The sequence below is a fragment of the Chelonia mydas genome, chromosome 3 (assembly GCF_015237465.2).
Source record: "Chelonia mydas isolate rCheMyd1 chromosome 3, rCheMyd1.pri.v2, whole genome shotgun sequence".
NCBI classification, from domain to species: Eukaryota; Metazoa; Chordata; order Testudines; family Cheloniidae; genus Chelonia; species Chelonia mydas.
Window position 1 is genome coordinate 142,635,935 of NC_057851.1, and position 27,639 is coordinate 142,663,573.

The 27,639-nt window shown below is 39.5% G+C and overlaps 1 protein-coding gene across 10 annotated transcripts in view; it reads left to right on the forward strand.

Moving 5' to 3' along the window:
* The window catches only part of LTBP1 (latent transforming growth factor beta binding protein 1), a 361,660-nt gene that overhangs the window by 263,422 nt on the left and 70,599 nt on the right, over window positions 1-27,639 (forward strand). For 7 of the 10 annotated variants that reach the window (XM_037895450.2, XM_027833839.3, XM_027833837.3 and 4 more), the window contains 6 exons: window positions 3,480-3,599; window positions 7,633-7,755; window positions 9,956-10,078; window positions 13,183-13,305; window positions 16,277-16,402; window positions 25,788-25,913. In XM_037895450.2, coding sequence (XP_037751378.1) covers window positions 3,480-3,599; window positions 7,633-7,755; window positions 9,956-10,078; window positions 13,183-13,305; window positions 16,277-16,402; window positions 25,788-25,913 — 741 coding nt within the window. The remainder of the gene's footprint in view (window positions 1-3,479; window positions 3,600-7,632; window positions 7,756-9,955; window positions 10,079-13,182; window positions 13,306-16,276; window positions 16,403-25,787; window positions 25,914-27,639) is intronic. The other 3 variants (XM_043543429.1, XM_043543434.1, XM_043543432.1) reach the window with 1 other exon arrangement.

Genomic DNA, 27,639 nt, shown 5'->3' on the forward strand with positions numbered 1-27,639 from the left:
ATTTTATTACGCTTTTGGCTACACTTTTCCCCTCACCTTTTTATCTACACACTCCCCATCCGTGGCCCCACAAAATCGCGAGATCCCCTGGTTAACCTCCTCCTAGCCCTAGCTAAAACAGCCATTTATAAAACCAGAGAGGGGAGGTTGGCTAATGAAGCGTCCTGCGATTGTAGGGCCGTTTTCCGATCCTCAGTACATTCACGTATCCGGGCAGAGTTCCTCTGGGCGGCGTCCACCGACTCCCTTGACGCCTTCGAGGAGCGGTGGGCGCTGTCCGAGGTTCTTTGCTCGGTGACCCCGTCCGGTTACCTCCGTCTGACCCTTTGATTGAGGGGAAGAGCGAGAGACCCCAGCCCCAGCCGTTGCCGCTGTGGATACCATCATCACTGTCACCTAGGAGGGGTCCTATCACACGTGGGTGTACGTCCCCCCCACCCCTAAACCGCCACCCCGCAGCCATGCCCATCTTGTCGGGCACTCTCAGGAGAGGAATAATCAGTGACACTGGGTGTGGCACTAGGTAACTCGAGGGGGTGGAAGACCATGAGTGTCGAGGAAGCCCCCCCGCTCTAGGCCACCAGGTAACTCAGGAGGGCGGAAGACCACAAGTGTGGAGGAAGCCCCCCTGCTCTGGGCCCAGGCTAACCTGAACACTTCTTCCTCCTGAAGGCTGCTGTGTTATACCTCGTGTTTGCTTTTGTTTTGTTGCATAGTTTTGCTTTATCCTTTTTGGTGATTCTTTGTAAGTGTTACACAAATAAAATTCTTTTCTGCTTCAAAAAAAAAAAAAAATTACTCTCCTATAGCCATCTGGCCCGACCCTGTCACAATACTCATATCTGGCTCAGCGTCTTGCAAGATCAAGCCCATCATCATTTCTTCTATCTGTCCTCCTTTTACTTTGTGTTTAGCAACTTTCCAGTAGGAGACTTTACATACAGACATTCACAGCAGCATCCAGTGATAGCAGCAAATAGATTTGCTGCTGTGGGTTTTGTTAAAGAAGAACTCCTAGTTTGAACCATCCGTTATTTTCTGTTATACTACTGATTGTTTAAAAACATTCACTCCAGTGCATCAGGTCTCTTATTCTCCCAGATTTTGCACAGTAGCTTCTCATTATATAACGCATATAATTCCTACAAATAAATTTTACATTGAAAACTAGTTAAGGTTGCTTAAGGGAAAAACCCTCCCACGCTAACTCTTCAAACCAAGGAAATGACATGTTAAGGGAACCATTTTCACCACATCATTACACCCACACATGACATTTACCATTCTGACAGATTCTGCAGCTCCACAAATAACTCCCTTCCGCTTCCCACACAACACCCCCCCACCGCACACACACACTACACACAATACTTGCAAATCACTCACTATAACACCATACCTTACTTCAGACTTTACACACCCACACATATAATAGATCTGGAACTTACCCAGTGGTCATATTTTAAGAGTACATACAAGTTGATATTTCGGAGTGTCCTATTATCATAGGCAGAGCTGGTAGTGCCGCTTATAGTTAAGGTTGCCTGACACTTCGCATGATAAGATCCTGTTGTCAGTTTCTTATAACTTTGCTGGACTTTAACTATATGGGCAGACATTTTCCATGCTGCATATCTACCTCAAGCTCAAGTTTTTTGGAAATTTTTCACAAAAATGGTCCAGCAGTTCCTGAGAACAAATTTAGAGGGAAATATATTGTTTTGCCCATGTGGAAAAAAAAAAGTCTTACAGCCATTTCATTCAGAAGCTCTCGTGCCTCCATGTTTCGGAGCGAAGGCTTGAAATTTGGCAAGGGATGGTCTTTGTGTCAGGGATGTGCCTTTTGCTGTTCTCATGAAAAACTACCTAAATTTGGTCAAATTCTAAACCTTTGAAAAATTGTCATTTGCACATGTTCAGTAGAGAATTGTTAGTTTGGAGGCTGAATTCTCTGAAGATTAATCTGCACTGATAATGTTCCAACCCAGGAAGGTAGGGGCAGAACAGTACTTTCCCTGCAGTTGCTTCTTCCGGCTCCTGGGAACCACTGTGGCACTGGGCACCAGAAAGGACAGCAGGAAGACTGTCTCCTTTGTGCTTTCAGTACTCCCGCTGCTTTGGCCCGGGCACGATAGAGTAAGAAACAGTTTGTCTTGAATATAGTGGGGACAAGAGCTGGGCAGAAGTATGGTGTGTGGAATAGATTGGGACATGGGGTCTGGAGATAGGGGGGGACTAGGAGCTGGGAGATTGAATGCATCCTGTCCATTGGATGATGCAGGAGATCTATGGAAAAAATAGTATTAAAGAATAGTAGCGTATGGCATATGCACAAGGGAATGGAATTAAGGCTGCACAGGCAACCTTAATTCTGACATTTCCTAACTTTTGAATGCTTGACTTTGCAACCTTAAGAGTCTGTTGCTTTAGCTTTTTGTATGTAAAAGTGTGTGTATTGTGAGTAGCATGGGGTTCTTCTGTATGTGGACGGGAGTTGTTTGTGGAGCTGCAGAGCCTGTCAATGATTGCTCTGAGGTTTAGACATAAGCTTCCTGCTCTGATGTGACTGAGCTAGACCATCAGAGTGGAATCTGTGCTGATGCAGCCACCTACCCCATACATTGCCAGAACCTTTTCTGTAGCCTCATGGGGTTGTCCAGTCACACACACCTCTTCTTAGACCTAATAGCTCTCCATTACCCACCCATGTCTTCGATTGCCACTCAGACTGCCTGCATTTTTAGTCCTCCCACAACTTATCTGCCCTATAATGCTGCATACAAAAGGGCCTAGGGGAGCCTCAATTTCCCCCCTCTATGCTCTCAACAAATCTCACTTTAGCTAGGGAAGCTGGGCATACAGTGAGACCTGCAGTGCTGGTGAGACAAGCCTCTACAAGGTTCTAAGAGTGGCTGGAGTTAGTTAGCTGGGGGTGCTGAAAACAGATAAGATTCACCCAAACTTCTCTAAAGAAGGGGTTTTGCAGGTTTATATCTCACCCAGGAACATTTTTAATGCTCACAATACCCTCAGAAATTCAAGGTCAGCTCAAGGAGCATTTCCCAGTTTTAGTTTATTTAAATGGTAAATGGGCTGAGCAACACAGAGGTAGTCAGGTCCCATCAAAGCCAAAAGCTTGATATGTCCTTCACTATGGAACCACTATCAGCAACTCCATAATTTAATAGTGAAGCTACAAGTGATTACTCTGGTATCGTTAATCAATTTATAAACAAAAGATCTGATCCACAGCTGGTATAAATCTGTGGGACTCCTTTGACTTCAATGGAACAGGTCTGACTTACACCAGACGAGAAGGATCTGGTCTGCTGACTTCAGTAGAGCTATCCTGATATACACCATCTGAGAATCTGGTTCAAAATATACAACTTAATATATAAATGCAGTTACAATAATCTGACTAGTTTGTTCTTCAACAGCCTGTTATGATTCCAACCTAGATTTTCTTATTTTTAAAGATATTGACGAATGCCTGACCCAAAGTATTTGTCCAGATGAACAATGCATTAATGGTCCTGGCTCTTACCACTGCGTTCCTTGCACAGATGGATTCAGAGGCTGGAATGGACAGTGCCATGGTATGTTCTGCAGTGTTTGTATCCCAAATATTGTTTCATTTGTGTTCTGAGAGACTGGTGTTAATAGAAATGTGCCAAAAAGGCCTCCTTTTGTTACTGAACTAGAAACTGAAGGTACATAAGGTTTCAAAATGATTTCTGGTTTTGGAGAGAGAGGGAGACAGACAAGGTTTCCTCACTATAGAGCAATGAAAATTAAATTTGGGATGTAAGTATCATGAGATGTGAAAGTGGAATTTTAGAAATATGAAAATACGGAATTTTAAAATGTAAGAGATTTTTAAACTAGTGATATGCTAGAATGCCATTGTTAAGGTTAGTAAGCAAGTGGAAAAAATTGAGATTGCTATAATACTTAGATGTTTGGCATCCTGTTGAAGAAAATTCAGATACTGGTTCACAAAGCACACTGACAACATCTCTTAATTATTAGTATTTCCACCAAATCATTCAGCACACTTCTAGCAGTTTCACAGCCATTCAATAAGGATCATTTTTAGGTCAGGTTTTATGATAGATTTTTCACACTCCCTATTTCTCCCTATTATTGTTTTTTTCCCAGTTGTTTGCCTTCCTTTTTTCAAGGACATTGACGTCTGTTTCTGAAACTGGTAGCAAAGGGCAATCAGAGGTGTTGTGTAATAATTTTACAGTGCTACTTGTCTTCAGGAGCTGAGAGTACCACCTGCTGGATTAATTGAAGCACGATTGCATTTCAGTTCTGAGGGAAGTGATTTGTGTGTGTGTGCATGCATGCATGCGTGCATCCATGGGTGTGTGTACATATATGCATGCACACACTGTACTCTGTGCAATGATTTGGGACTCTTTCTACAATACAAGATTTCCATTTATTATTTGGGAAGTACAAGGTTGCCTTTTTTATATATATATTCCTTTTTTATATATAGTACAGTTGAATATACAGCTTCAACGGTGGTCTAGGAAGAGTGCATATTTTCTAACATTAGGCTTGATTTTTATACCGCCACAGAAATAGCTTTACAGAGATAACCCAGTTCAAAATACCAGTATTCTAGTGCAGTCCCAGAATTACATCACTTAAATTTTTCATTTTGGCAGCCAGATTATTAGAATTGCAAACAGAGATGTTATATCACTGCATTACTCAGCCCAGAGTCACAAACTTAACTGCTTGCTCCAAGCAATAAATCTCTGTTTTGAATTACTGAAGTCATATATAATCTTTTATTAAAGGCATGCAAAGTACTCTTTCCTTTTCTCTTATTTCATGTAAAATTCTAAATCACATATAACCAAGGCAGTTCATCCACACTTTTCGTGATATGATCAGTCTTCATTTTCTGCTTATCCTGGACTTGAATTCCATTCAAAATTATCCACATGAACTTTAGTAGGTTTAATGGGGAAAGATTTTTCCTTCTTAACTCAACTCTTTGGCTTTATAATAAAGTACCCTTTAAACAATGTGGCAAAAATCCATCCTACTCTATCTGTGAAGGTATTTATAGGCAAACTTGAGAGTCCCTTCTGCATTCAGCTCATTGGTCAGATTCTTGATGAACCTTCATACCAATTGCCATTCTGTAGTTTCCCTCTGCAAGTCAGTCTTCTGTAGTTCTTTTCCTATTCTTGTTCTCCATTCCTGCACTCCTTTTAATTGATCCCTTAGGAAACAAATTCCAACAATCCCAGTGCTCTTTAACAGTACAAATTATATCCTTCCCTTTTTTATGAAAGGTAAGCATATCATTTCAATTTAAATTTAGGTAGATTTACATGTATACAACATTAGGAACTGTGTGGGATAGGGACATCAAAATCAAAAATTAACGGGCTGAAATTGAAAATCACATCTCAGTCCTCATCCTCAAAGGAAATCTGCACAACACCTTCAAAAGGTGAGCCTGGAAACTTACATTCATAACTCTGCAAGATACCAAAAATCATGGGCTTAATAAAGACACTGGATTTATGGCTCATTACAGCAATTGGTAACCCACTTATCCTCCTTTGTCCTATGACTGTAGGGGTGTTAGCTGCCCACTTCACCTTGAATGGTCTCTTGCAGCGTGTGCTAATTGAAAATCTGTTCCATGTTGTATTTAGCTGTTACACTCTGGGTACCTTTCCCAGACGTGAAGGAGAGCTCTGTGAGTATGTATACACTGCAGTTAAAAACCTGCAATTGGCCCATGTCAGCTGATTCAGGCTTGTGGGGCTCAGACTAAGGGGCTGTTTAATTGTGGTGTAGACATTTGGGATGGGGCTGGAGCCCTGGCTCTAGGATCCTGCGAGATGGGAGGGTTGCAGAGCTCTGGCTGCAGCCTAGCTCCCTAAGCTTGAGTCAGCTGGCACAGGCCAGCCACTGGTGTCTAATTGCAACATAGAGATACCTTGTGTAAACTTGAAAGCTTGTGTCTTTCACCAACAGAATTTGGTCCAATAAAAGATATTACCACACCCACCTCGTCTCATTGATACAAGGTCTGGGAATTGCTATAATCAGTCCTAGAACCTGGGTGGATTGATTTAAATAAATGCAATTTGAATCAATTGTTAATTTTAAAAAATTTGATTCTAATCACCAATTTAAATCTTTTTGTTTCCATTTTAAAAAAAATCTATTGTACATTGAAATCAAAATTGCTGATGTGATTACAATAAAAATCAATAGTTTGTAAGTAAAGTTGAAGCAAGTTTCAGTACAGTGATTGAATAAATGATAGAAGCAGCATTGAGAAATTTTCAAAAATACTGTGTCTTCATATGCCATCTGGATTTTGTCCATTGATTTTCCTGCTTTCTTTACATCAAATGAGTTTTCTAACTTAGAATAAATTAGTCCAGGCCTAGAAAATGTTCTCTCTACACTTTCTATAGTACAGGCTACTGAAGGAGAAAAGCTGGTGTATCACTGCTGTGAATTCTATATCTGCATGGCCAGCAATTCCCCCAGTACAGTTGTTCACTTTACTAATAATTTCCACAGCAAACTTATTTTTTTTAACGGTTCTCCTCATTCCCTGAAATGTTTTATGGTGGGCAGGATTGATGGATGATTAGCAGATGCCCAAGTCACAGTGCCATCCCCATCATTTGTATTTAGACACCTAATTTTGTAATTTGGATTGAGAACATTGTGTGATATATAACAGAATGGAGTAAGTGCTTGCTCCATCTGTTTCTGCACTGCCTGCGATTTAAATTTGTCTTTAGTTCTCTCTTTCTGCAGTGTTTTCTGGTGTTCTTTCAAAATTTCAACAGCATCAGCAATATAATATCTATCTCTAGCTATCATTTTCCAGTTGAATTCAATATATTCATCATGTCTTCTACATTTCTTTTTAGTTGTGTGATACACTTTTTTGCAATGATGTTGCTACCTATTGTGTCAAATATTTCTTCAAAAATTGTCATCGGGACAGGTTGGTTATTAACAAACAGTTGAAAATTTCAGCCACCCAATTCCACTCCACATTTTTGGGTAGAATAAATTTTGACATTTTTCCTGAATGTTTCCCACAATAGCAATGGGGGGGAGTGCTAGTATTTGCAAGACACTGGCAACCGCTAGCATTTTTAACAGTGTTATTTATGCTTGCAAGGAGTAAGTTTGTAGAATACAGGAGTAAAAATGCCAGCACCTGCTGACACCTGATCTGCACTCAAGCTGCACCGATGTAAGCAACAATGAGCAAATTAAGGGGGGGAAAAGATTAGTGTAGATAAGGATAGTGTGGGCATAGCTAACTCATGGTAGAACTGTGCTTTAAAACTGTTTACCAGCCTAGGGTAGAATACAGTTCAGGGATCAAGAAATTTTAGATCCATGTGTTTTAACAAAAAAAGTGTTCTAATCTAAACTGGATTATGTTTTTTAAATATGATTTGGACAGACTTTGGCTGGTCCACAATGGCTGACCAAATCATGTCAGAACCCAGTTTAATTGGATCCATGTTCACACAAAATTTAAATACCATTCTATTGAAAGTCCATGTAGATAGGAACTAATGCATATATATATTCATGCTTTCTTCGTATTCACAGATATAGATGAATGTCAGTATGGCAATCTCTGTACAAATGGACATTGTGAAAACATCGAGGGATCTTTCAGATGTACTTGTAGCCAAGGTTATAAACTATCTGCAGCAGGGGACCAGTGTGAAGGTAGGAATGTGGCTAAAACTCAGAATAATTCATCTAATGAGTCTATAGAATTTTGCATCCAGTAGGATCCCAAATGCTTTACAAAATAACTATTAATGCAAAACAACAAAATGTGCAACGTAAGCCCTGCATAGTTAAAATTTAAACAAGTCAGAAAATTCAAGAGCTAAAGTTTCTGTGTTAACTTGGCCTTGTTGTGCATTCTGTATACTTTGTAACATATATTATAAAATGTTATGATATCAAAGGCCTGGTCTACACTGGGGAGGGGGGAACAATCTAAGTTACACAACTTCCGCTACGTGAATAATGTAGCTGAAGCTAATGTACTTAGATCTACTTACTGCGGTGTCTTCACTGCGGTAAGTCTATGGCTGATGCTCTCCCGTTGACTCTGCCTGCACCTCTCGCCCTGGTGGAGTACTGGAGTCGACGGGAGAGTGCTCGGCGGTCGATTTATTGCATCTAGACTAGACGCAATAAATCGACCCCTGCGGATCAATCGCTGCCTGTCGATCCAGCGGGTAATGTAGACAAGCCCTAAAAGTATCATTCTAACAGTCTAACAAATACAAATAAATTCATATAGCTGTTTTAGGGACTTGCTGTGGAAGCAGGGAGTAACCTGAGGATCTGTCCCTCAATCATCTTTTTATTACACATTTATACAATATCTAGGACAATGGGACTTCTTGGTACTATTGTAAAAGGAATAATACTAATGATAATTTATTTCAGATTTCCTGCCAAACTTAAACAAATTTTAGGGGAAGATTGAGGGGCTTGGAGGAGTGGCTCAGGAGGCAAGACAGCCTGAGTTTAGAGGAAATATTTAGGCAAAGCTAGTCTACGTCCTCAGAACCCTTTATGGAAAAACACATTTATCAAGCTAGGCATACATGGAAAGTTGGCCCTTCCTGAAATGCACACCTCTAAAATAAGGACTTGATCCTGCAATGTGATGCATGTTTCTAGACACTAACCAGTCAATTAAGTCAATGGAGCTTCATCAATGTTAAAGCCAAAGGGACCATTATGTTTATCTTATCTGACCTCCTGTATAACACAGTCCAAAGAACCTCACCCCAGTAATTTCTGCATCAAGTCCATCACTTCTTTTTGAGCTATAACATATCTTTTAGAGGGGCATCCAGGCTTGATTCAAAGACTGTAAGTGATGGAGAATCCACCACATCGTTTCACAGTGGTCTATCCATGCACATCACATTGCTGTTGACAGATATGAAATGGTATCTTTGTTTAATCAAAACCAATTTTGATCCCCCGCCCCTAGGGTGGACCATAACCAGCTAACATCTTTTTAAAGAAGTTAAAGCCTGTCTGTCAATACTAGGTGCTAAAACATTTTTAAGCATCACCAAATTAAAACTTGTTAGCTAATGCAATTTTTAAAAAACACCTTTTTTTCCTAGTTTAGACAAGCATTAAAGACCACACTGCTCCAGTAATACATGGCTCCCTAACATCATTCTGGGGTAATGGTTTGGTACTGACTCATAGAAACATGTGCTACCTTCTGAATCAGCAGTACCACTTCCTGCAGAGTCCTATCCAATTTGGAGTATCCTATCCAAATCCAAATGTTGACCTGGGCTGACCCCACTTAAGTTTGTGAGAACTGAAGAGATCATTCTAAGCACTGCGGAATTAGCAGTGGGTATAGTAGCAAAGAGAGACATTTGACTCATCATAGTTACAGGATTAATTCTACTATAGAGCAACTGTTTAAATAAGAAAATCTAATCTTTATGTAAAATTTGACAGTATAACAGCCTGCCAGTGTTTGCCTGAAAATCACACCCTGTTAGAAGGTGGTGATTCTGTTGGAAATTGTTTTGTGCGTTTTGCTGACTCAATGGGCCAGCTGGCTCATTACCTCAGCCAGCTATGTGGGAGGTGAAAGAAGACCTCAGGCAAAGCATATGTTTGTTCATGAAGGACAAATGGGTATTGAGAGAACCCTAAATGCAGGAGAAGTCTTAGGGCTGAGGTTTCATCTAATAGTATTTTGAACTTACTTATTTGTTAGTAACCCAAACCAAAAGAAGAGTGATTTTCTTTTGACTCATCACTTTTGTTTGAGTGGGGTGTTGAATACCTTCTGCTTAAAAACAGGCATTTTCAGAAGCATGGCATTACTGTTTTCTTTTTTAGATACACATTTTCTTTTCATTCATAGATATCGATGAATGCCAGCAACATCATCTCTGCACAAATGGGAATTGCAGAAACACAGATGGGTCTTTCAGATGTATTTGTAGCCAAGGTTACACATTATCATCTATGGGAGACCAGTGTGAAGGTAAGTATGTGACTTAAACTACTTATGGATTTTTTTCAATGAGATCCTGAGTATTCTAATCATAGGCACAGCCACTTCTGAAGATGGAAAAGGAAGATAGGTTTTTCTCCTCCTCTTCTCAATTCTTTACTATCCCATTGATGGTCTCTATCTATACCACCACATATCTCATGTATTCTTACACACACAGTTCCTGTCATCTGCACCTATGGCTCAATGAGGAAAGCGAGGAGAATAATTTGATTGTTTCTTTTGAATAAGGAAATCTCCTCCTTGCTCAAATTCTAAAACAGAGGGCTGTATTCATCCCTGGTTACAAATGCTTCTGCCATCATGGAAAGTCCACCTAGGTGGCTGTCTGGGTTACAGCTGCTTCTGTGGCTAGTTTGGGGGCCTGCAGCCAACCACCACAACCCCAAACAGAAGCACTGGCAGGGTGGCCTGGCTTAGCTCCTGTGGAGTCCTGTGTAAACGCTACCTGCCCTTCCCCAGAGGTAAATCCTTCTGGAGCTTAGCAGCCTGCTCTGTCTCAGAAGTGCAATTTGCACAACAATTGTACAGAACAGAATAAATAAAAAATACACAGCAAAATGCAAGAAGGTATGCTGTGCTGTAGGAAATGCTCTTCCTATCTTTTGGTGATATCCCAAATAAGATTTCGGTCCTGATATTAGCAAACTAATACAATAATTAATTCAGATATATTCTCTGTCCTTGCTTATTCTCATTGCTTTGTGACATTCTTATATGAGCTTCATCTCAAGAAAACCTTCAGTCCAAAGGGGCTCTCTCCAGGCTTCAAGAACAGTTGTTCTGGGTTATCTTAGAGAAAAGCCCTCAGATGGTTGCACTTTGACGTAGACACAGACACAAGGAGGGCCAGAGTCTTCCCAATGCTTCTTCACATACAACTCCTAGATCTTTAAGTTTCATGTATAGAACAAGATTGCACATGAAGGAGCTTTGGGAAATTCTGTTCAGGGGCTAGAATCAAATAAGACATGCAGAGAAAAAGGAAGATACCATCTCCACAGTGATTCAGTACCTCTGTTGGTGGGGGAAGAGTAGCCCAGGTAGGTAGTCACAGGATCTTCCCTTCTCAAACGAGGATGCCAGCTTCTCTTGCAATTCATAGAATCCAATGTTTTAAGAAATCAAAGAAAAAAATCTCTATTTCTTTGGGCTCTTGCATTCTGATCATAGGAACTATGAACAGTTACAATAGAAGAAGGTTTCAGAGTGGTAGCCGTGTTAGTCTGTATAGGCAAAAACAACGAGGCGTCCTTGTGGCACCTTAGAGACTAACAAATTTATTTGGACATAAGCTTTCATGGGCTAGAACAAGCTTATACCCAAATAAAATGGTTAGTCTCCAGTAGAAGAAGGGAGGTTTGGGTAGGATTAATGTTAGGATTAATAAATTTTCACTTAGAATGAATTTGGCAGAAACCATTATCTTTTTGTGGGGTTTGGCATTTATTCAGGACAAAGGAGTCAATTTTTTCACTTGCTCTCAGTCAAAGTAAATTACCATTTAAATAAACCAACATTTTTTTCAGTTGAAAATATGATATAAATATAAAACACATTCATGTGAAATCAAATATGTTTATCAAGAATTCACATAACGTCATCAGCATTAAGTGCAATTTTATCTGAAATAAGAACTTTCACATATGCAAGAAAGCTCTTTAAAAAAAAAAAAGATTAAATCCCAGTGATATCTTGGCCTCGGTGCACATTCAGCCAAACTGTTCAAAGATCAGTTCAGAAAGAGCCTTATGTTCTTTTGTTGGGTTCATGTCCAAATGGAAAAGGCAGCATCATTTTGGTCTGCTAAAAAGTCATGCATAAAAGGTCAGAATAATAAAAAACCATCACATAAAACTCTTTATTTTCTGTATCAATGAAAATCCTATCTGCCTGTAGCCTATAAACTGTTTTTTTTTCTATTTTATTTTCTTTTACTTTCTGTTTTTCCCGAAAACTAGTGAGGCACAATCATAAAACGTTAAATGGCTTCCTTTGCAGTAGTGGAATAAAGTGTTTATATAGTATCCATGTAATGTAAGCATTTTTGCTATAATCACTTCTTTATATATTCCTATAACAAAATAGCTGATTTATTGCTTCCTCGCATTTATCAGTGTATCATTTCAGCTGCTACCATCATATTAATTTCACAGTGGTTGAGGCCCTGATTCTCAGTTGAGACCGTATCCCAAAACCTATATGGGATTTGGATCAGTCCACTAGTGTAAATCGATATAGCTGTATTGACTTCAGTGGAGCCATGTTGAATTATACTTGCAGACAATGTGGACCAGAGTGTGAATTCTTAATATCATTACCGGTTTATAAAAGTTTGCATGGTGGCCCAGTAATGTCCAAAACACACAGGTTCAGAAAGTACCAAAGCATGAATGCAACTCAATTTACAAAAGGTAACCAGGCAACATAGTTCATACAATTTATGCAGTAAGTATAAAATCCTACATGTCCACATGAAACAGATTACATAATCTGGGCAGTGTTCAGTTATAAAAACTGTTTTGAGTGAGACTTCAGCATCCTATTGAATGACAGTAAATTAGTTTGTATTGTTTGCATGTCATGGAACTAATGTTGCAGAAGCATCATAGTGTTTGTGTTGTATGTACATCAGAATCTGTATTTGCATCACCATGGACTTTGTGTTTTCTAAATGTGCAGCTGTTTTAGGTTTCTAAGCCATTGTAGTTGCTTGTAGTACAATAGCCCCACAGTTCCCATGGAAATGGGGGAGAATTTTGTATAATTATCTCTTGAGTATAGAGGGAGGGAGTTGTCTCAGTCAGCTTTACAATCAACATTGTGTGGGCATTCTTGCTAAGAATGTACAAATTCAAACTTTAACTGTAGAGAAATATTAGGGGGAAAATCTGAGGTGTGAATGTGTAGACAGGGAAATTAGACACACGCTACATTTAAAAATTGTTATTTTTATTTAAATGTAGTAAATATAAGCTGTTACCTCAAGTTGACATACCAGTATTAAATATGTCACTTTTAAGAGTTTATTCAGTTTTGAAATTGTCTAATTTTTGGCAATGGTTTGATTTCAGACATTAATGAATGCCTTCAAGACAGTGATATTTGTCTTAGAGGAAACTGCATGAATACTGAAGGTTCTTATGAGTGCACTTGTCCAGATGGCTTCCAGCAGATGGCCAACAGGGGATGTCAAGGTATAGTCTGATTCGGTTAGGGATATCTGAAGAACGTTTTAAATTATAGTATAAAAGAGAATCCCAAATCAACAGGATTACAAGCACCTTCTTACCCTTCTCTTCTTGCCATAAACAATTATCTGCTGTGCCACAGGCAGGCTTCTCTATACATTGAGAAACTGTTCCAACAGGCATAGTCTCAGCCTTCCTATCATGAGGTAGGAATTCTTCATAAACTAACATAGGGTTAGTTGTTGTGTCTTCCCAAGTCTTGAGAGAGATTCATTTTGATAGCACAGGTTGTGCTGAAAAATACAACAAATCATTTTATATCATTTTTATCAATGCTGTAGATCTGGTAAGTACACAATTTAAAAAATACAACCAGAAAATAAATGAAAAATAAGACTACACAATTAGGTATATTTATTTTGTATCTTGCTATAATTAATAGTTCCACTTGACAGAGACAATAAATATTCACAGGCAAAACAATTATTAGCCAGCGATTAAGGCTGAAAGGATTTATCCCTTCAGATAAAATACTATTGAATTTTTTTTCTCAAAGAACATAAATGTTTGAAAGTCTTGATAGCCGAAGATTAAGTGCCATTTAGCGAAAACACTCCAAAACATTTGAAAGTATGCAAATACATGGTTAAGATCACTCGAAAAAACCTTAATTCTGCCCCCATAACACTATTAACCTTCCATTTTCTTTGGAAGCATTTATTTTGGTTTCCAAGATTTTTTCTAACAGCTTTAAGACATCCCTATCCTATAACTAGGGACAGCTTACTTTCCAAAGATATTGTACCTTACCTACTTTTTTTCACTCCATGCATCTGATGAAGTGGGTTATAGCCCACGAAAGCTTATGCCCAAATACATTTGTTCGTCTCTAAGATGCCACAAGGACTCCTTGTTGTTTGTGCTATATATATAATTAAGCATAGGTATTGCTGGTGTCCATGGACTGTAAAGGTGGCTGTAAAGGTGGCCAGAGTCTAAGCAAAACTGTATAGTTACGACTAACTGTACCCATGTTGGTCACAGGATATTAGAATGACAAGGTGGGTGAGGTAATATCATTTGTTGAACCAACTTCTGTTGCAGAGAGAGACCAACTTTGGAGCTACAAAGAGCTCTTCTTCAGGTCTGGGAAAAGGAACTCCCAGCATCACAGCAAAATGCAAGGTGTAATAGATTGTTGAGCAAAAGTAGCTAGCACATATTTAAGGAACCGTTCAAGGTAGAGTGGCCTGTTAACACCTCTGCAGTCCTAGGACCTAAAAAAGGGGTTAGTGTTGGGTTACAGATTGTTGCAATAAGCCATAAATCCAGTGTCTGTTCAGTCCATGTTTTTTAATGTCTAGCAGAGTAATGAATTTAAACTCCCACTGTGCACACATTTCACAAAGCAATCAATCTTTATCTAACCTATCACACTCCTCATCCTTAAAGGAAACCTGCACAATACTTTCAAAAGACACCCGCCTCTCGTTAGTTAAGAGTAAGGATCTATATTTTTTGTGGTTACTGATCAGAAGAACCTTTGTGATGGATGGGTCAGGTTGTTTCAGAGTTTGTGGTTGACCTTAAGGTGGGGCTTATTTAGGTGACTTACCTGAATGTTTTTGAGTGTTTTGTAAAGCAAAATCTAAAAGTACAATTATAGTCTGAAAAGTGACTATGTAAAAATGACACCACCTTAATCAACAGACCTGATCCTTGTATGTATTCAACCATCTGCTTACTTTGCTAACTAAAATATGTATTACTTCTTTTTACCTCTAGTTACGCTCCACAACCAGTGAGACTCCAGAACAGGGGTTCTCAACCTATGTACATTGTGGGCCACATATACAGCTTTCTATGTGTTTTGTGGGTTCACTCACACAAGAATATTTATACTACCTGTATGGCCCTGAGGATATCACATGGGCCACAAATGTGTGCTGATTGGGCTGCAATCAGCCCGCGGGCTGTGGGTTGAGAAACACTGCTCCAGAACATTGAGCTGATTTCTATTCTGGCTCATGCATCATCAACAGAATTACTAACTAAGTTCAAGCTGCAGAAATTTTTATCTTTGATGATGCTTGATCCAGAAAGAACAAAGAGTTGATTTTCTAATTCCAGGTTGAGTTTGCAGGGTAGGCAGGCAGTAAAAATATATTTACTTGTAAAAACTGAGCAGTACTTGACTGCTCCGTATGCACTGACATCTTGAGAACATGCCCAAATTCTAAAGATGCTTTTTGGCTGCAGTGTGTAGAAAATCAGCTTATTGGAAACAAAATGTAATCTTCCAAACTCTGCTGTCAAGACCTTGTACCAAAAGCTCAGCTGCGTTCTGGGCCTTTTGTGCCACTTGAGCAGCACAGAGGGTCCAGAAAGCAATCAGAGTGGGTCATCTGAGAATTCTCCTTCTGACACAAGGGAGTTGTCAGCTAGTGCGGAGCTGATGTAGCTAGCCCCTGCACCACTCCCCATCCTCCTCTTAGCCGCATTGTAGGGAGTCAAGTGAAGGGAGCATTGCTAGACCAGAATGTACTCTCTGGCTGTGCTTAGCTGACATATTGGCCCTTAGAATCTGCTTAGCTGGTGGAAGTTAGTTCCATACGCTGCTCTGACCTGTGCTTGGGGTCAGGGTGGTGTAATTACTGGCTTCCTGGCACCCCCTCCCTCTCTGCCAAACTTCTGTTCAGCACCACAGAAAATCTGGCCCTTCACTCTAGTAAACATACTTTTACTGATTTAGCACTTTCACCCATGGCTGAAAACAGATCATGTAAGACAAGTGGAGCACACTTCACAGGTATCAGCATTCCTCACATACATTTTGGCAGTTTAACTGACCGTCATTAACCAATGTAAATAGGTTTTGGCAATATGCCAAACACTAATGCACTTTGGAATCCGCTTCACAAGTAATATTAGAGAGGGAAGTTTAAAACATTTTACAACTCTGCTCTGTGTTTTCCAGATATCGATGAATGTGAAGGATCTGAACTCTGTTTGCCACATGGGGAATGCCTAAATACAGATGGTTCTTTCCACTGCATTTGTGAACAAGGCTTTTCAGTTTCTACAGATGGCCAAACATGTGAAGGTGAGATGAGTAGTGATATCATAGTGAATTTCACCCTGTAGCCATATGCCACAGTAAGGATTTAATGTTGTTTAAGTGCTTATGTTGCTAAAAACATTTCAAACAACATAAAGGTTGTCTTCTTCCTCATTTGAAGCACCTAAAGCTGCGTTAAATTTTTTAAAGAGAATCTAGAGAACTAAATATTAAATGCTTTGCTAATGCAATATTGAATGTGCATAGTTAGTCACAAGAAGTTAAGAAATGCAAAAATTAAAGGCCAGATTCTTACTCATGTAAGTGATCCCATTGATTGTATGGAACTAGTTGGGTAAATAAGGTGGTCACAATTTGGCTGTAAGATTCCAAAAGCAACATTAATATAGCAACCTTGCACATAAAGTATATGGTGTTTTATATTCTTGTTTTTCTGGAAAACATGTAGCTTAATATTACTGTTCATGTCATAAAATGTATAGTATGAAACGTACAGAACAAGCAGCAAGACTGAGTGAATGTTAGAAACTTAACTTCTGCTTTTCTTGTCTTTTGGTGACTAACTGTGCAACCTTAATGCTTTATAATATTTAATAAATTAAACTGCAGTGTGTGGGGGATTTAATTGCAAACGGAAAGTGAGAGATGGAAGGAGAGAGAGAGAGAGAATGGAATAAAGAAATGGGAAAAGGTGAGGGAGAAGCAAAAAGACACACAGCTGTAAAGTGAGAAAACTATTCATAGCTGGAAAAAATTTTCTTTATTTTAAAATCCCCTGGAGGGGGTGGAAGGAGGGAATTGGTCACAAACTGCACATAAATTAGAGGGGGTATTCAGACTCCTGGCAAGTCTTAAGTGTGACCATTATTGCTACAAAGTTTAGGCACCTTTAATTTAGGGCTTCTCAAATATTTTAGCAGTAAAACCTTAACTTAATTTTTTAATGTTCTGATGGCTCTATTTGAAACATTAAAACCCTGTTTGTAATACGTTTAAAAATACAGACATGAAGGAAATATTCCTGCAGTAGAAATAAATCAAACTGGCAATCATGGTTAATTTCTTTTTGCATGAGGCTATTTTAAAATCCTGTCTTAGTGTTTTAGACATTTTTAAATTTTTTGTCAGAGCTACAAATAAATAGGTCTTCAAATTAGCATTTTCAATTTTAAACCACACTCATACATTCCCCCTCTTTTTCTCCCTCCCCCTTTTCACATGCACACACGCGCGCACACACGCACACACACACACATATATATAGATCTTTTTCAAAAATGGTAGTAAAAACAGTTCCAGTAATAACAATGGTGAGAAACCTCAACCACAGGCATGGAAAGTTTGCAGATGAGGTGCACTTGGGGTTTTTGTTTGGCTCCAACATAAGAAAGTGTCCTGTTGCTGATTGAAAGCACACACTTGCCAGTGGTGCTGCTCTACAGTCCTTTGGGTAAATTTTAAAAAAGAGATTTATGATCCATAATACACAGAAAACATAATTTTTGCCATCAACAAAGTAAAAAGTAAAAGTTCCACTAACCAGATTAAGAATGGCCATTCATATAGATACATGGACTATTCAATCCAGAAATATTGTGAAACATATAACAATGATTCAAGAGGAATAAAACCAAAATTAAACAATGCAAACAAACAAACACAAAAAAACCAGCAGGCATCTTGAGAAGCAATTCTAGAGAATTCATGAATAGCAGAAATACTGGATAGAGTTATAAGCAGCTTTGTGTTGGAAATTAGGGGAGATGGACTTCAGACACCCAACCAGCTTCTCCACTCCAAATGTTAGTTTGTTGGAGGCCAATTAACCCATGTAAACTTATTTACATATGGTGCCACCTCTATAAACCTCACCCCATCAGTCTACTCAGGGCTGGTACAAAGACCTTCTCTGCAATGGAGAGGGCATGTGGAGACGTCCTGCGTGGTTACTGTATTCATTCCCCCCACCTTGTGAAAGATATACCGGGAGGAAAATTGAAGTAATTTTTGTCTAGCATATACCTGCTGTAGTAATAACTAATAAAGCCAAACATGCTGTTGGCAATGGGGCATTGCTGTACTACCATGAAGAGATTGGAGTCAAATATTTAGAACTGATATGGCACCAACCATCTTGTCAGTGCTCAATAATTAATAGTAGCATGAACTGAAAGAGCCATGGTTTTTTGTGCCATTAGAATAGCCTTGTCAGGTAGAGAAGAGACAGTGCATCTGAAGAGTTCTGGCAGTGGGATGCATTTTTATGATCTCAAACAATGAAAATACTTCAAAGTTGTCCCAGAATCCAGACTGCTAAAATTATTCATGTAAAATTGTGCAGGATATATAGACTCCATCCAGTGTTTAGCAGGGAAAGGGTTAAATGTCTTCAGTTTCTGAACAAGAATACTATACTAGGTGTCTTCCTCACCATAGAGCGTAAGGAAGAAGTCAGAAAGGTTTAAACTAAACACTCTATATCACAAGAACAGAACAAAACTCTATGTTAAAGGAACATTATCAAGGTTGCAAAGTCAGACACTCAAAAAGTTAGGAAATGCCAGAATTAAACAACAACCTCAACTAAACAAAAGCAGTAACTGCTAGTTTTAGGGGTCCCACAAAACAGTGAGGAAGTCTGGCTGGGTCTGTGCCAGTTAATTAACCAGCACTATTCCAGAGATGTGGTGGCATCATTGATGATGATGGTTATGTATACAAAGTTAATCTTAATTACAAACAAAAAGCCAGATTTTTAACCAAATAGAAAAGGATGAAATCAGAAGAATATTTATATCCAGGCATCTAAATATATTTATAAACAATGGAGAGTAAAATAAAAAGTGTAAAACCCATTAACTGTGCTTCACAGGTAACTGGTGGTGTATATGGGATGCAGATCAGGGAGTATATTCGACACTGGGAAATGTACTTTAATAACTTGACTAAACACGGCTGTTTATAGTCTCCTGAAGCAGTAATAATCCTTTTAAGTTATAATTGGCTACTATATGCAATCGTTTTAATTTTAAAAAATAATAAAAATATAAAGATCTAAAGCTGAAAAAAGCTTTCAAGCCGACACCAATCACTTCAGTCCTGGTTTTTGTATGTCCATAATTTTCAGAATTCAGTTTAGCATAAAGTTTAAAAAAAAGAACAGAAACAAAAAGAACTTATAACATTCCAGGTGCTGTGAGAGGATGTGGCTTCCAGCTGCGGAAGCTACTGTTCTGCACACTAGTTGCCTTTATGAATTTTATTTCTAGATAAGTGAATGAGAATAGCTGTTTATATCATCAGAGTAGAGACTAAGGACATTTTGCTGGATTTAGCTGCCTTTAGTAACCTGGAAAGAAGATTTTCCATCTCTCTGGGTTGTTTTCTTACAAGTTCAGATGTTTTCTGAAAAGTTAAAAACAACGTAAGATGATTAAGGAGCTTGTGTGGTTTAATCCTGGTCTTGAGTCTTTATGGCTACTGGCCAAAGTAAGCTGCACAGCTGTGTAGATTCTACCGTCTTCCAAGGAGTAAATCAAACCTTTGTAGTAGCTGTGGTATTCCATCACTGCCCCCTTCCCAGGAGCTGAATCTGGTGATCAGGCTTGACAGAGTTACCTAATAAGGAAACTCTTGGAAGTAACACTGGGGGACTCATTAGCTTTCCATTGAGCTTGTAGAGATTCTTGCAAAGGTTCTTCCCTAGCTAACTGTCAGCCAGCTTTGGCAGCAATAAGACATGGCAGCATCCTCGGTGCTAAGCAACAGCCCTGCCCTGATACCCAAGCCTCTACTCTGGTCCTGGCGAATCTCAGTTCTGTCCCCAGCTCCACCCCCAGTGCCTCTTCCAGGAACCCCCCCAGCATCTCCCCTCTCTGTGTCAAGAACCAACTTACACATAGTAGCTCCCAACACCTCTAAGTGCTACCATAACATGTCTGTATCTTTCAGCCCACTGGAGCTCCCCACTCTTTCTGCTTCTTGCCTACTCCACTTCGTATCTGTCATACCTCTGAGCTGTCAGGGCACTTCCGTGAAGAATAGATCTTTCTAAAACAAAAAAATGGAAATTCATACACAAAAACACTATATTGTGTATCAGTTAAGGCTATTGTACACACAAAATACCTACCATAAACCTCAACATTGGGGAAATGAGAAGTTAAGTGATTAAAAATACATAATTTCTATCCCTCCATCCAGACACCTTACTACTTTGCATAGCCATTGTTCACCACAGACCACACATCACAACCTTAACTGTGCCCTTGCTGGGAAGAGAAGGAGGTTTTGGGAAGGAGGAGCAGGAACTCTGGCACTCCTCTGGAGCCATGGGTATGGTCCACTAAATATGCAAGTGAATTCCTCCAATGCAGTGTGCAGAGGCCATCATCACAGGCATGCTAGACCCCCAACTTAAATATTCTACAGTGAAGTCGGAAACTCCATCCTTGACCTGTCAAAAGTAAACCCAAAATAAATTCATGGCACTTTCCAAAATGGGCCACCTTTTGGTGAACGCTTAATAGTTTCCTAGCAAGCTTCAACAGCCCTCTCACATGTGCTGAAGTAGACAGATTGGGTTCCTAGCCATAATGTATCCACCCTGACCCTGAGGCTAAAGCAGTGACCCAGAACTTGAATGGAAAACAGAGAAACCTCTTCCTTAAGCCGGAGATGCAAATCACCATCACCACATGGAATAGCCACCCAGCAATACTTCACGTGGCCATCTAAACAGTATATTCAAAATCCTGGTTATTCTGACTTCCCCCTCATAATTACTATTATTGTTATTTATTAGGAGTATTATGGAAGTACCTAAAGGTCTCAGCCAATATTGGGGCCTTTTGTGCTAAGCACTATACTGTACAAGCATGTAGAAGGAAACAGTCCCCGCCCTGGAAAACTTACAATCTGAATAGAATTCAGTGCAATTTAGGCAGATACCTAAAGTTAATCACATCTTTAGGTGCTTTCCTGAAAGCAGTGTTTCCCTTAATTTGGATTCAAGTGCTTTGCTGAATAGGTGTAGACTTAATTACATACTTAAATGTTTTGCTGATTTGAGGCATTCCTTTTAAGATCCTAGTTATTCAGGCCTCAGTCCTGTACTCATTATTCAGGTAAAACTCTTACTGATTTCAGATCAGTAGGAGTTTTGATTAAGAAATGCAGAACTGGCATTAGATTTTGAAATATATCATAATCACAAAGCTACATTTTAATTGTATAGACATATGCTATCTTAGTATGTTCCCCCACTTTTGTCTCCATGTAGCAAGATGTTTGCCCATTACAAGTCACATACTTTACAGGGTGATTAAAGCAACAAATGCCCTTTCCGGCTGTAAAACAGGAGGCCTTTGAGTGAGCTGTCTAGACAAGGAAAAATATTTGGTGCTTGGACCCTCTCTGTAGGTTCCCAGTCACTCACTGTATGAGTCAGTCGTGTTCAGACTGTGTACTTTTAAAAACAAAATCATCCTCTGTGGATGTGTTATATATTTAATTAGGACACTTGTTGCAATGATGGATTTTGTTTCTGCTGCTTTTCAGTCAATGACCTCACTTTACCTTTTGAGAACAGACTTATATGATCCTTTCCCATCTGTTTTCTTTAATATATAGCTATTACGAGAAAAGGATACTGTAATTTATATAATTTTAAATCCCTAGTTCTTGTCTTCTCTGTGTAGACTTTTAATAGAATAACTGTGTTCTGTGGCTCAGGAATCCCTGTTATTAAATTGTAATTGGCCACTGGAAATATATGCAATGCATTGCTTTATATTGTCTTATACACTTGGCTCTCAATCCTATATTCCTTACTCAGACAGAATTCTCATTTGATCTGAATGGAAGTTTTATCTGAATAAAGAGTGCAGGATCATGACCGTTCTCTGTGGCCACATGTACAAAACTCTGCAAACCACAATATGAGGTTAATGAATAAAATAAGATCTTATTCTGAGTAGCAAGAAGAGACAGTCAGAAAAGTGCATCCATAAGTGCAGGTATCCTGGGTCTCTCATAGTACACTTGCTTTTGCTTTTCTGACTATAGTGGATACATCTTTAATAATAATTGTCCTATAGTTGTGGTGATTGGTTAGGAGATGGAAGTATTTGGAATCCAAGACAAGTTTTTGACCTCTCAGCCTTGATAATGTTTCTTTAACACTATAATACAGACACACGTATTGGCTACTCTTACTGCTCTGTTAATTTTACTGATTTTTTTTTTGTGATGTTGAACAGTTCAATAACCAATTATTTGACAGCCCATTCCCATTATCACATTCAGTTCCTGTGAGATAAATGTATTAATGATCATATTCTTCACCAAAGACAAATAACCATTTTCAAGATTAATTAGTGCAGTATTTTTCCTTGATCTGTTTAATAAATCAAGATAAAAAGAATTATATTAAAAGAACATGTATTGGCAAAAATCAATCATCCATTGACTAACCACTGATGAAATTTTATTATTGCATGTTTCCAAGTAATATTACCTTTAATAGTAAAATATTTTTGTGGCAATCCAAGCTACAAGTGAAAAAAATTATACCAAATACAATAATAAATATAACAAGAAAAATATTTCTAAATTTCAGTGCAATGTTGGAAATTTTACATTAACATAAGTATATATTTTACACATTTTTACATAAGTTTTATATACATTAATAGAGAGGATAATTAAACAGAACAGCTTAGGAGAGAAAGTGGTAAATTCTCCACCACTTGGAGTCTTTAAAACAAGATTAGGTGTCTTTCTAAAAGATATGTTCTAGTTCCACCACAATGTATTGGGCTTGATGGAGGAATCACTGGGTGAAGTTCTACGACCTGTGTTATACAGGAGGTCAGACTAGATGATCAGAGTAATCCCTTCTGGCTTTAGAAGTGTATGAGGGAGACTCTTCCCCCCTGGTCCAATCCCTTTATGCTGTGTAAAGAGGCCAGAACAGCATAGAGAGGCTCTGAAGGCCCTAGTTCCAGCTGAGGGAAAATTCCTTTAGAACACCATCTGAGGCAGACAACCAAAGGCTGTTCTCCAAGCACTCCTTCACAAGACTCTGCACGGGGACAGGAGTGGGGCTATGAATGGGGTGGGTGTGCTGGGTAGAACCATAGCCTGTAGCACTGCAGAGATTCTGGGTAGTACTGCTGTGGTAGGCAGGCAGTGAAAACATAGGCGCCAACTCCATGGGTGCTGCGGGGCTGGAGCACCCATGGGGAAAAATTAGCAGGTGCTCCACACCCACCGGCAGCCAAGCTCCCCCCACCCCCAACCTCTCCTCCTCCCCCGAGCATAGCGTCCCTGCTCCTCCCCCTCTCAGCACTTCCTACCCACCACCTAACAGCTGTTTGGCGGCGCTTAGGACTTTCAGGGAGAGAGAGGGAGGAGTGGGACGTGGTGCACTCTGGGGAGGAGGCAGTAAAGAGGTGGGGCAGGGGTGGGGACTTGGGGGAAGGGGGTGGAATTGGGGCAGGCAGGGGCCAGGGGATCAAGCACCCACGGGGCAGAGGGGAAGTCGGGGCCTATGAGTGAAAGGCTACCAAAATTCAGGCAGCCATTGAGGGGCAGTGACCAAGTGATTCAGAGATCTTAGATTTCCTTGACCCCTTTCAATTGGACTTTAGATCTGGGTATTTTTAAGAGATGTCATTGATTTCATTGCTCAATGATCTCTTTCAGGAGATGAACAAGGCATGTCTTTCCTGATTCTTTTAGGCCTTTGGTATTGTAAATGATTAGGTGTTGTTGACACAGCTCCAGACACTGGGAGAGGTAGACAGAGCTGCACTTGAATGTCTCCATTCTTTCCTTTCTGAGAGATACCAAAGAGTAGCATTGTGGAAATGCTCATCTGTCCGAAGGGTTGTCTTATATGGGGTGGTTCGAAGTTCTGTTCTGTCAACTTTCCAGCCGAATGAATATGTAAAGCCTTTAGTAGAGATAGCAAGAATGAGTATAGGTGCTATCAATATGAGGTTGGTTGGGAATGAGATGTTGAATCTCCATTCCCAGGGTTTTTTTTCTTGGAATCCTTCTGTAATTTACTTTTTCTCAGTTTCTGTATGCTTTAATGTGCACAACTAATTTCACATACAGCTACAGCCTAAACTTGGTGCATTTTATAAAGTAAAAAGAATCACTTCGTTCACCACTGAAATGCAGCCACCTCAGCAGCAGACCACTGAAGGTGTTCCACAGTGGACAGCATCACTACTCAACATTTACAATAGCTTTTAGAAATGGAATGTAGAAATAACTTCTCCATTTGAAATTGCAGGGGTGATTTAAGATGGCAAAATGTAATAACCCAAACTGGGATTTAGCCAGGATACTGGGGTTAACATTCTTACTCCTGAAAAACATGCCATGAGATTTTTAATGACCACAAGTGGTCAGGACTTCGGTTTTAGGTCTTATTTTGAATGGAGATTAAAATAATATATTCACAGTATTCATAATACACTTATAACAACAGACTGCTCTCTGCCACAAGCAGACTCTTTATAGGCTGACGTGGCAATTGAGTCAGTCAGAAGAGCAGACTTACTCAGCACAGTACTCTAGGATGCTCACTAGGGAGGGCAGCAAACCAGAAATAGGAGCTACACACTAAGACCTCAATTCTGAAAATACTTCTGCACCTTAAAAACTTGACACACCTGAGTAAGGGCTGTTCATGTGTATAAATCTACAGAATTAGTGCCTAAAGGCCTGATCTGCAAATCCTTGCTACTGGCACCTGTGCAGAAGCCCAACATAAGGTCTGTGCTACTCTGTAAGTCCCACTTATGCGCTCAAAAGCATATGCTTATGTTCCATTGATTTCAATGGGACTTAAATACATTTATGTGCGTTGCTGAATTGGGGCCTCAGTATGTTGGCTTTCTCCACAGGCATGAACTTTACCAATATTGTTTACTATTCAACACTAAAATGATGGATACCATAGAAAACACTAAAAGAGAGAGTTCCATTTACAAGAATTGTATTATTTACGGTGATTTTTGTTGGATCAAGCTCTAATATTGTGGAGAGGGAGACGGCTAGAATTTGCCAGGCTTGCGTAAAATTAAATTTAGGAAGTTATTGTTTCAGTGTTTGTCTGTCTGCATGCAGCTGTTATAGTAGAGTAAATCTGAAGCATGTATGTACATCGCTATTATTATATTGTTCTAGAAAAATGTACTTATAGATGCTCATAAGTTAATTATCTGTAGAATATTATCTGACTAGTAATATTTTTATTTCTTGTCCTTTGTATTTGTTTCCCTTAAAATCTACAGATACACTAACTGTATCTACTTGTAGAGATGTAATTGTCTACCTGTCAAACTGCCTTTGTATATTATGTCTGTCTGATGTTAAAATGTCTTATTTCCAGATGTTGATGAATGTGTTAACAGCACTCTATGTGGCAGTCATGGGTTCTGTGAAAATACACCTGGTTCCTACCGCTGCCTTTGTTACCAGGGGTATCAGGACCCACAGGATGGGCAAGGGTGTGTGGGTGAGTTTTTAGATTTTATAATCAGTACTGCATCACTTCAGTGATGAAAAACTGATTTAAAAAGAATTTATTTCTTCATAAAATTATTTTGTCTTCCATCATTTTATGTTAAATTGCACCATTTCAGAGTAACATAGGACTCAAATATGTCTTGCTCTCTAAACCCTGTATACCATGTGGGTACTTACTGTGTATCTGTTAAAGGAGAATCTGTTTTTAAGATTGGAATGGAAACCAACAGCAAATAAGCTGCACCACTCATTTTATCTATTTAAAAAAAACCCCACTATTTCTGCAAATGTCAAGCCATTCACAAATATAAATCATAATGGATTGAATTTAATACTTCAGCTTATTTAAATGCAACATCTGTTTAGTCTCTTAGTTGACTAGCCAGAACTCTGTACTACCTCCTACAGGAAATATAGTCTGGCGTGTGGTACAGCCTGTCTGAATTAAACAGCACACCTCCTTAGAAACAGTGTGTTTGAACAGGTTTTAACATTACCTTCAAGCTCCAGGAAAGACACCTATCACTGTGAAAAGATGTGAGAATTCCATAAATGTGTAAATATTGTAGATTTCTCTAGTGAGTAATAGATTTCCAAATCTGTTGTTAATAGTGGTGGTTGGACCTGAGCACCACAAGTTTCTAATATAAAATTAATACCAGATCAACAAAAGGTATTCGTTAAGGAATTTCTTCAAACTAGATTCAGGATGAAAGACATTTGCCAGTAACACCACGCTGAATGAAAACAGAGGGGAATGAAAGAGTGGTAAAAATAATTTTTTTATATATATTCAGTAAAAAATGGTTTTACTGAAAAATTCTTCTGGTCCTCTTTTAGGGCTCATCTTGCAATGTGCTGAGTATTCTGACCCATATTTAAAAAGAAAAACAGAGTTTTAGACCTTAAATTATTTTTCATTAAAATGCGACATTTGCTACTCTTAACATCTGGTGTGGGAGCACCACTACAGAGAGAGCCAGTGCTCCTTTTGAAATTCATTTCAGTGTGACGGACCAGATTCACAGCACTCCCTTCACACAACTCAGGCAGGCAGCACAAAGAGAGCTTTGGAGGGGATTCCTTAGGACCGAAATCTATCCATCGCTGGAGGGAAATCCACAGAAGCCATAAAGCCAGCATAGCTGGCTCCTGTGCCACCCATCCATTGCAGTCCTAACATAATATGGGATAAGGGAATGTGGCCAGAGTTCATGGTGTCCAACTATTCCCAGATGATGGGAACCAAGGCCAGTATTAGAACAATAGTGGACATAAAATTAGGGAGGCATAAGCAACAAGCCCCACCCTTGTCAAGAGGCTACACAAACAGAAAACTCAATAATAGTGCGGGATTTGAATTATTCCCATATTGACTGGGTACATGTCACCTCAGGGGAGGATGCAGAGACAAAATTTCTAGATACTATTAATGACTGCTTCTTGGAGAAGCTAGTCCTGGAAACCCCTAAGGCAGGGGTGAGCAAACTACAGCCCGTGGGCCGGATCCGGCCCGCCAGCCGTTTTAATCTGGCCCTCGAGCTTCCGCTGGTGAGCGGAGTCTGGGGCTTGCCCTGTTCTGGCGCTCCAGCTGGGGAGCAGGGTGGGAGGCTGCTCCACGCAGCTCCCGGAAGCACGGCATGGCCCCTCTCTAGCTCCTACGTGTAGGGGAAGCCAGGGGGCTCCGCTCTGCACGCTGCCCCCACCCCAAGCAC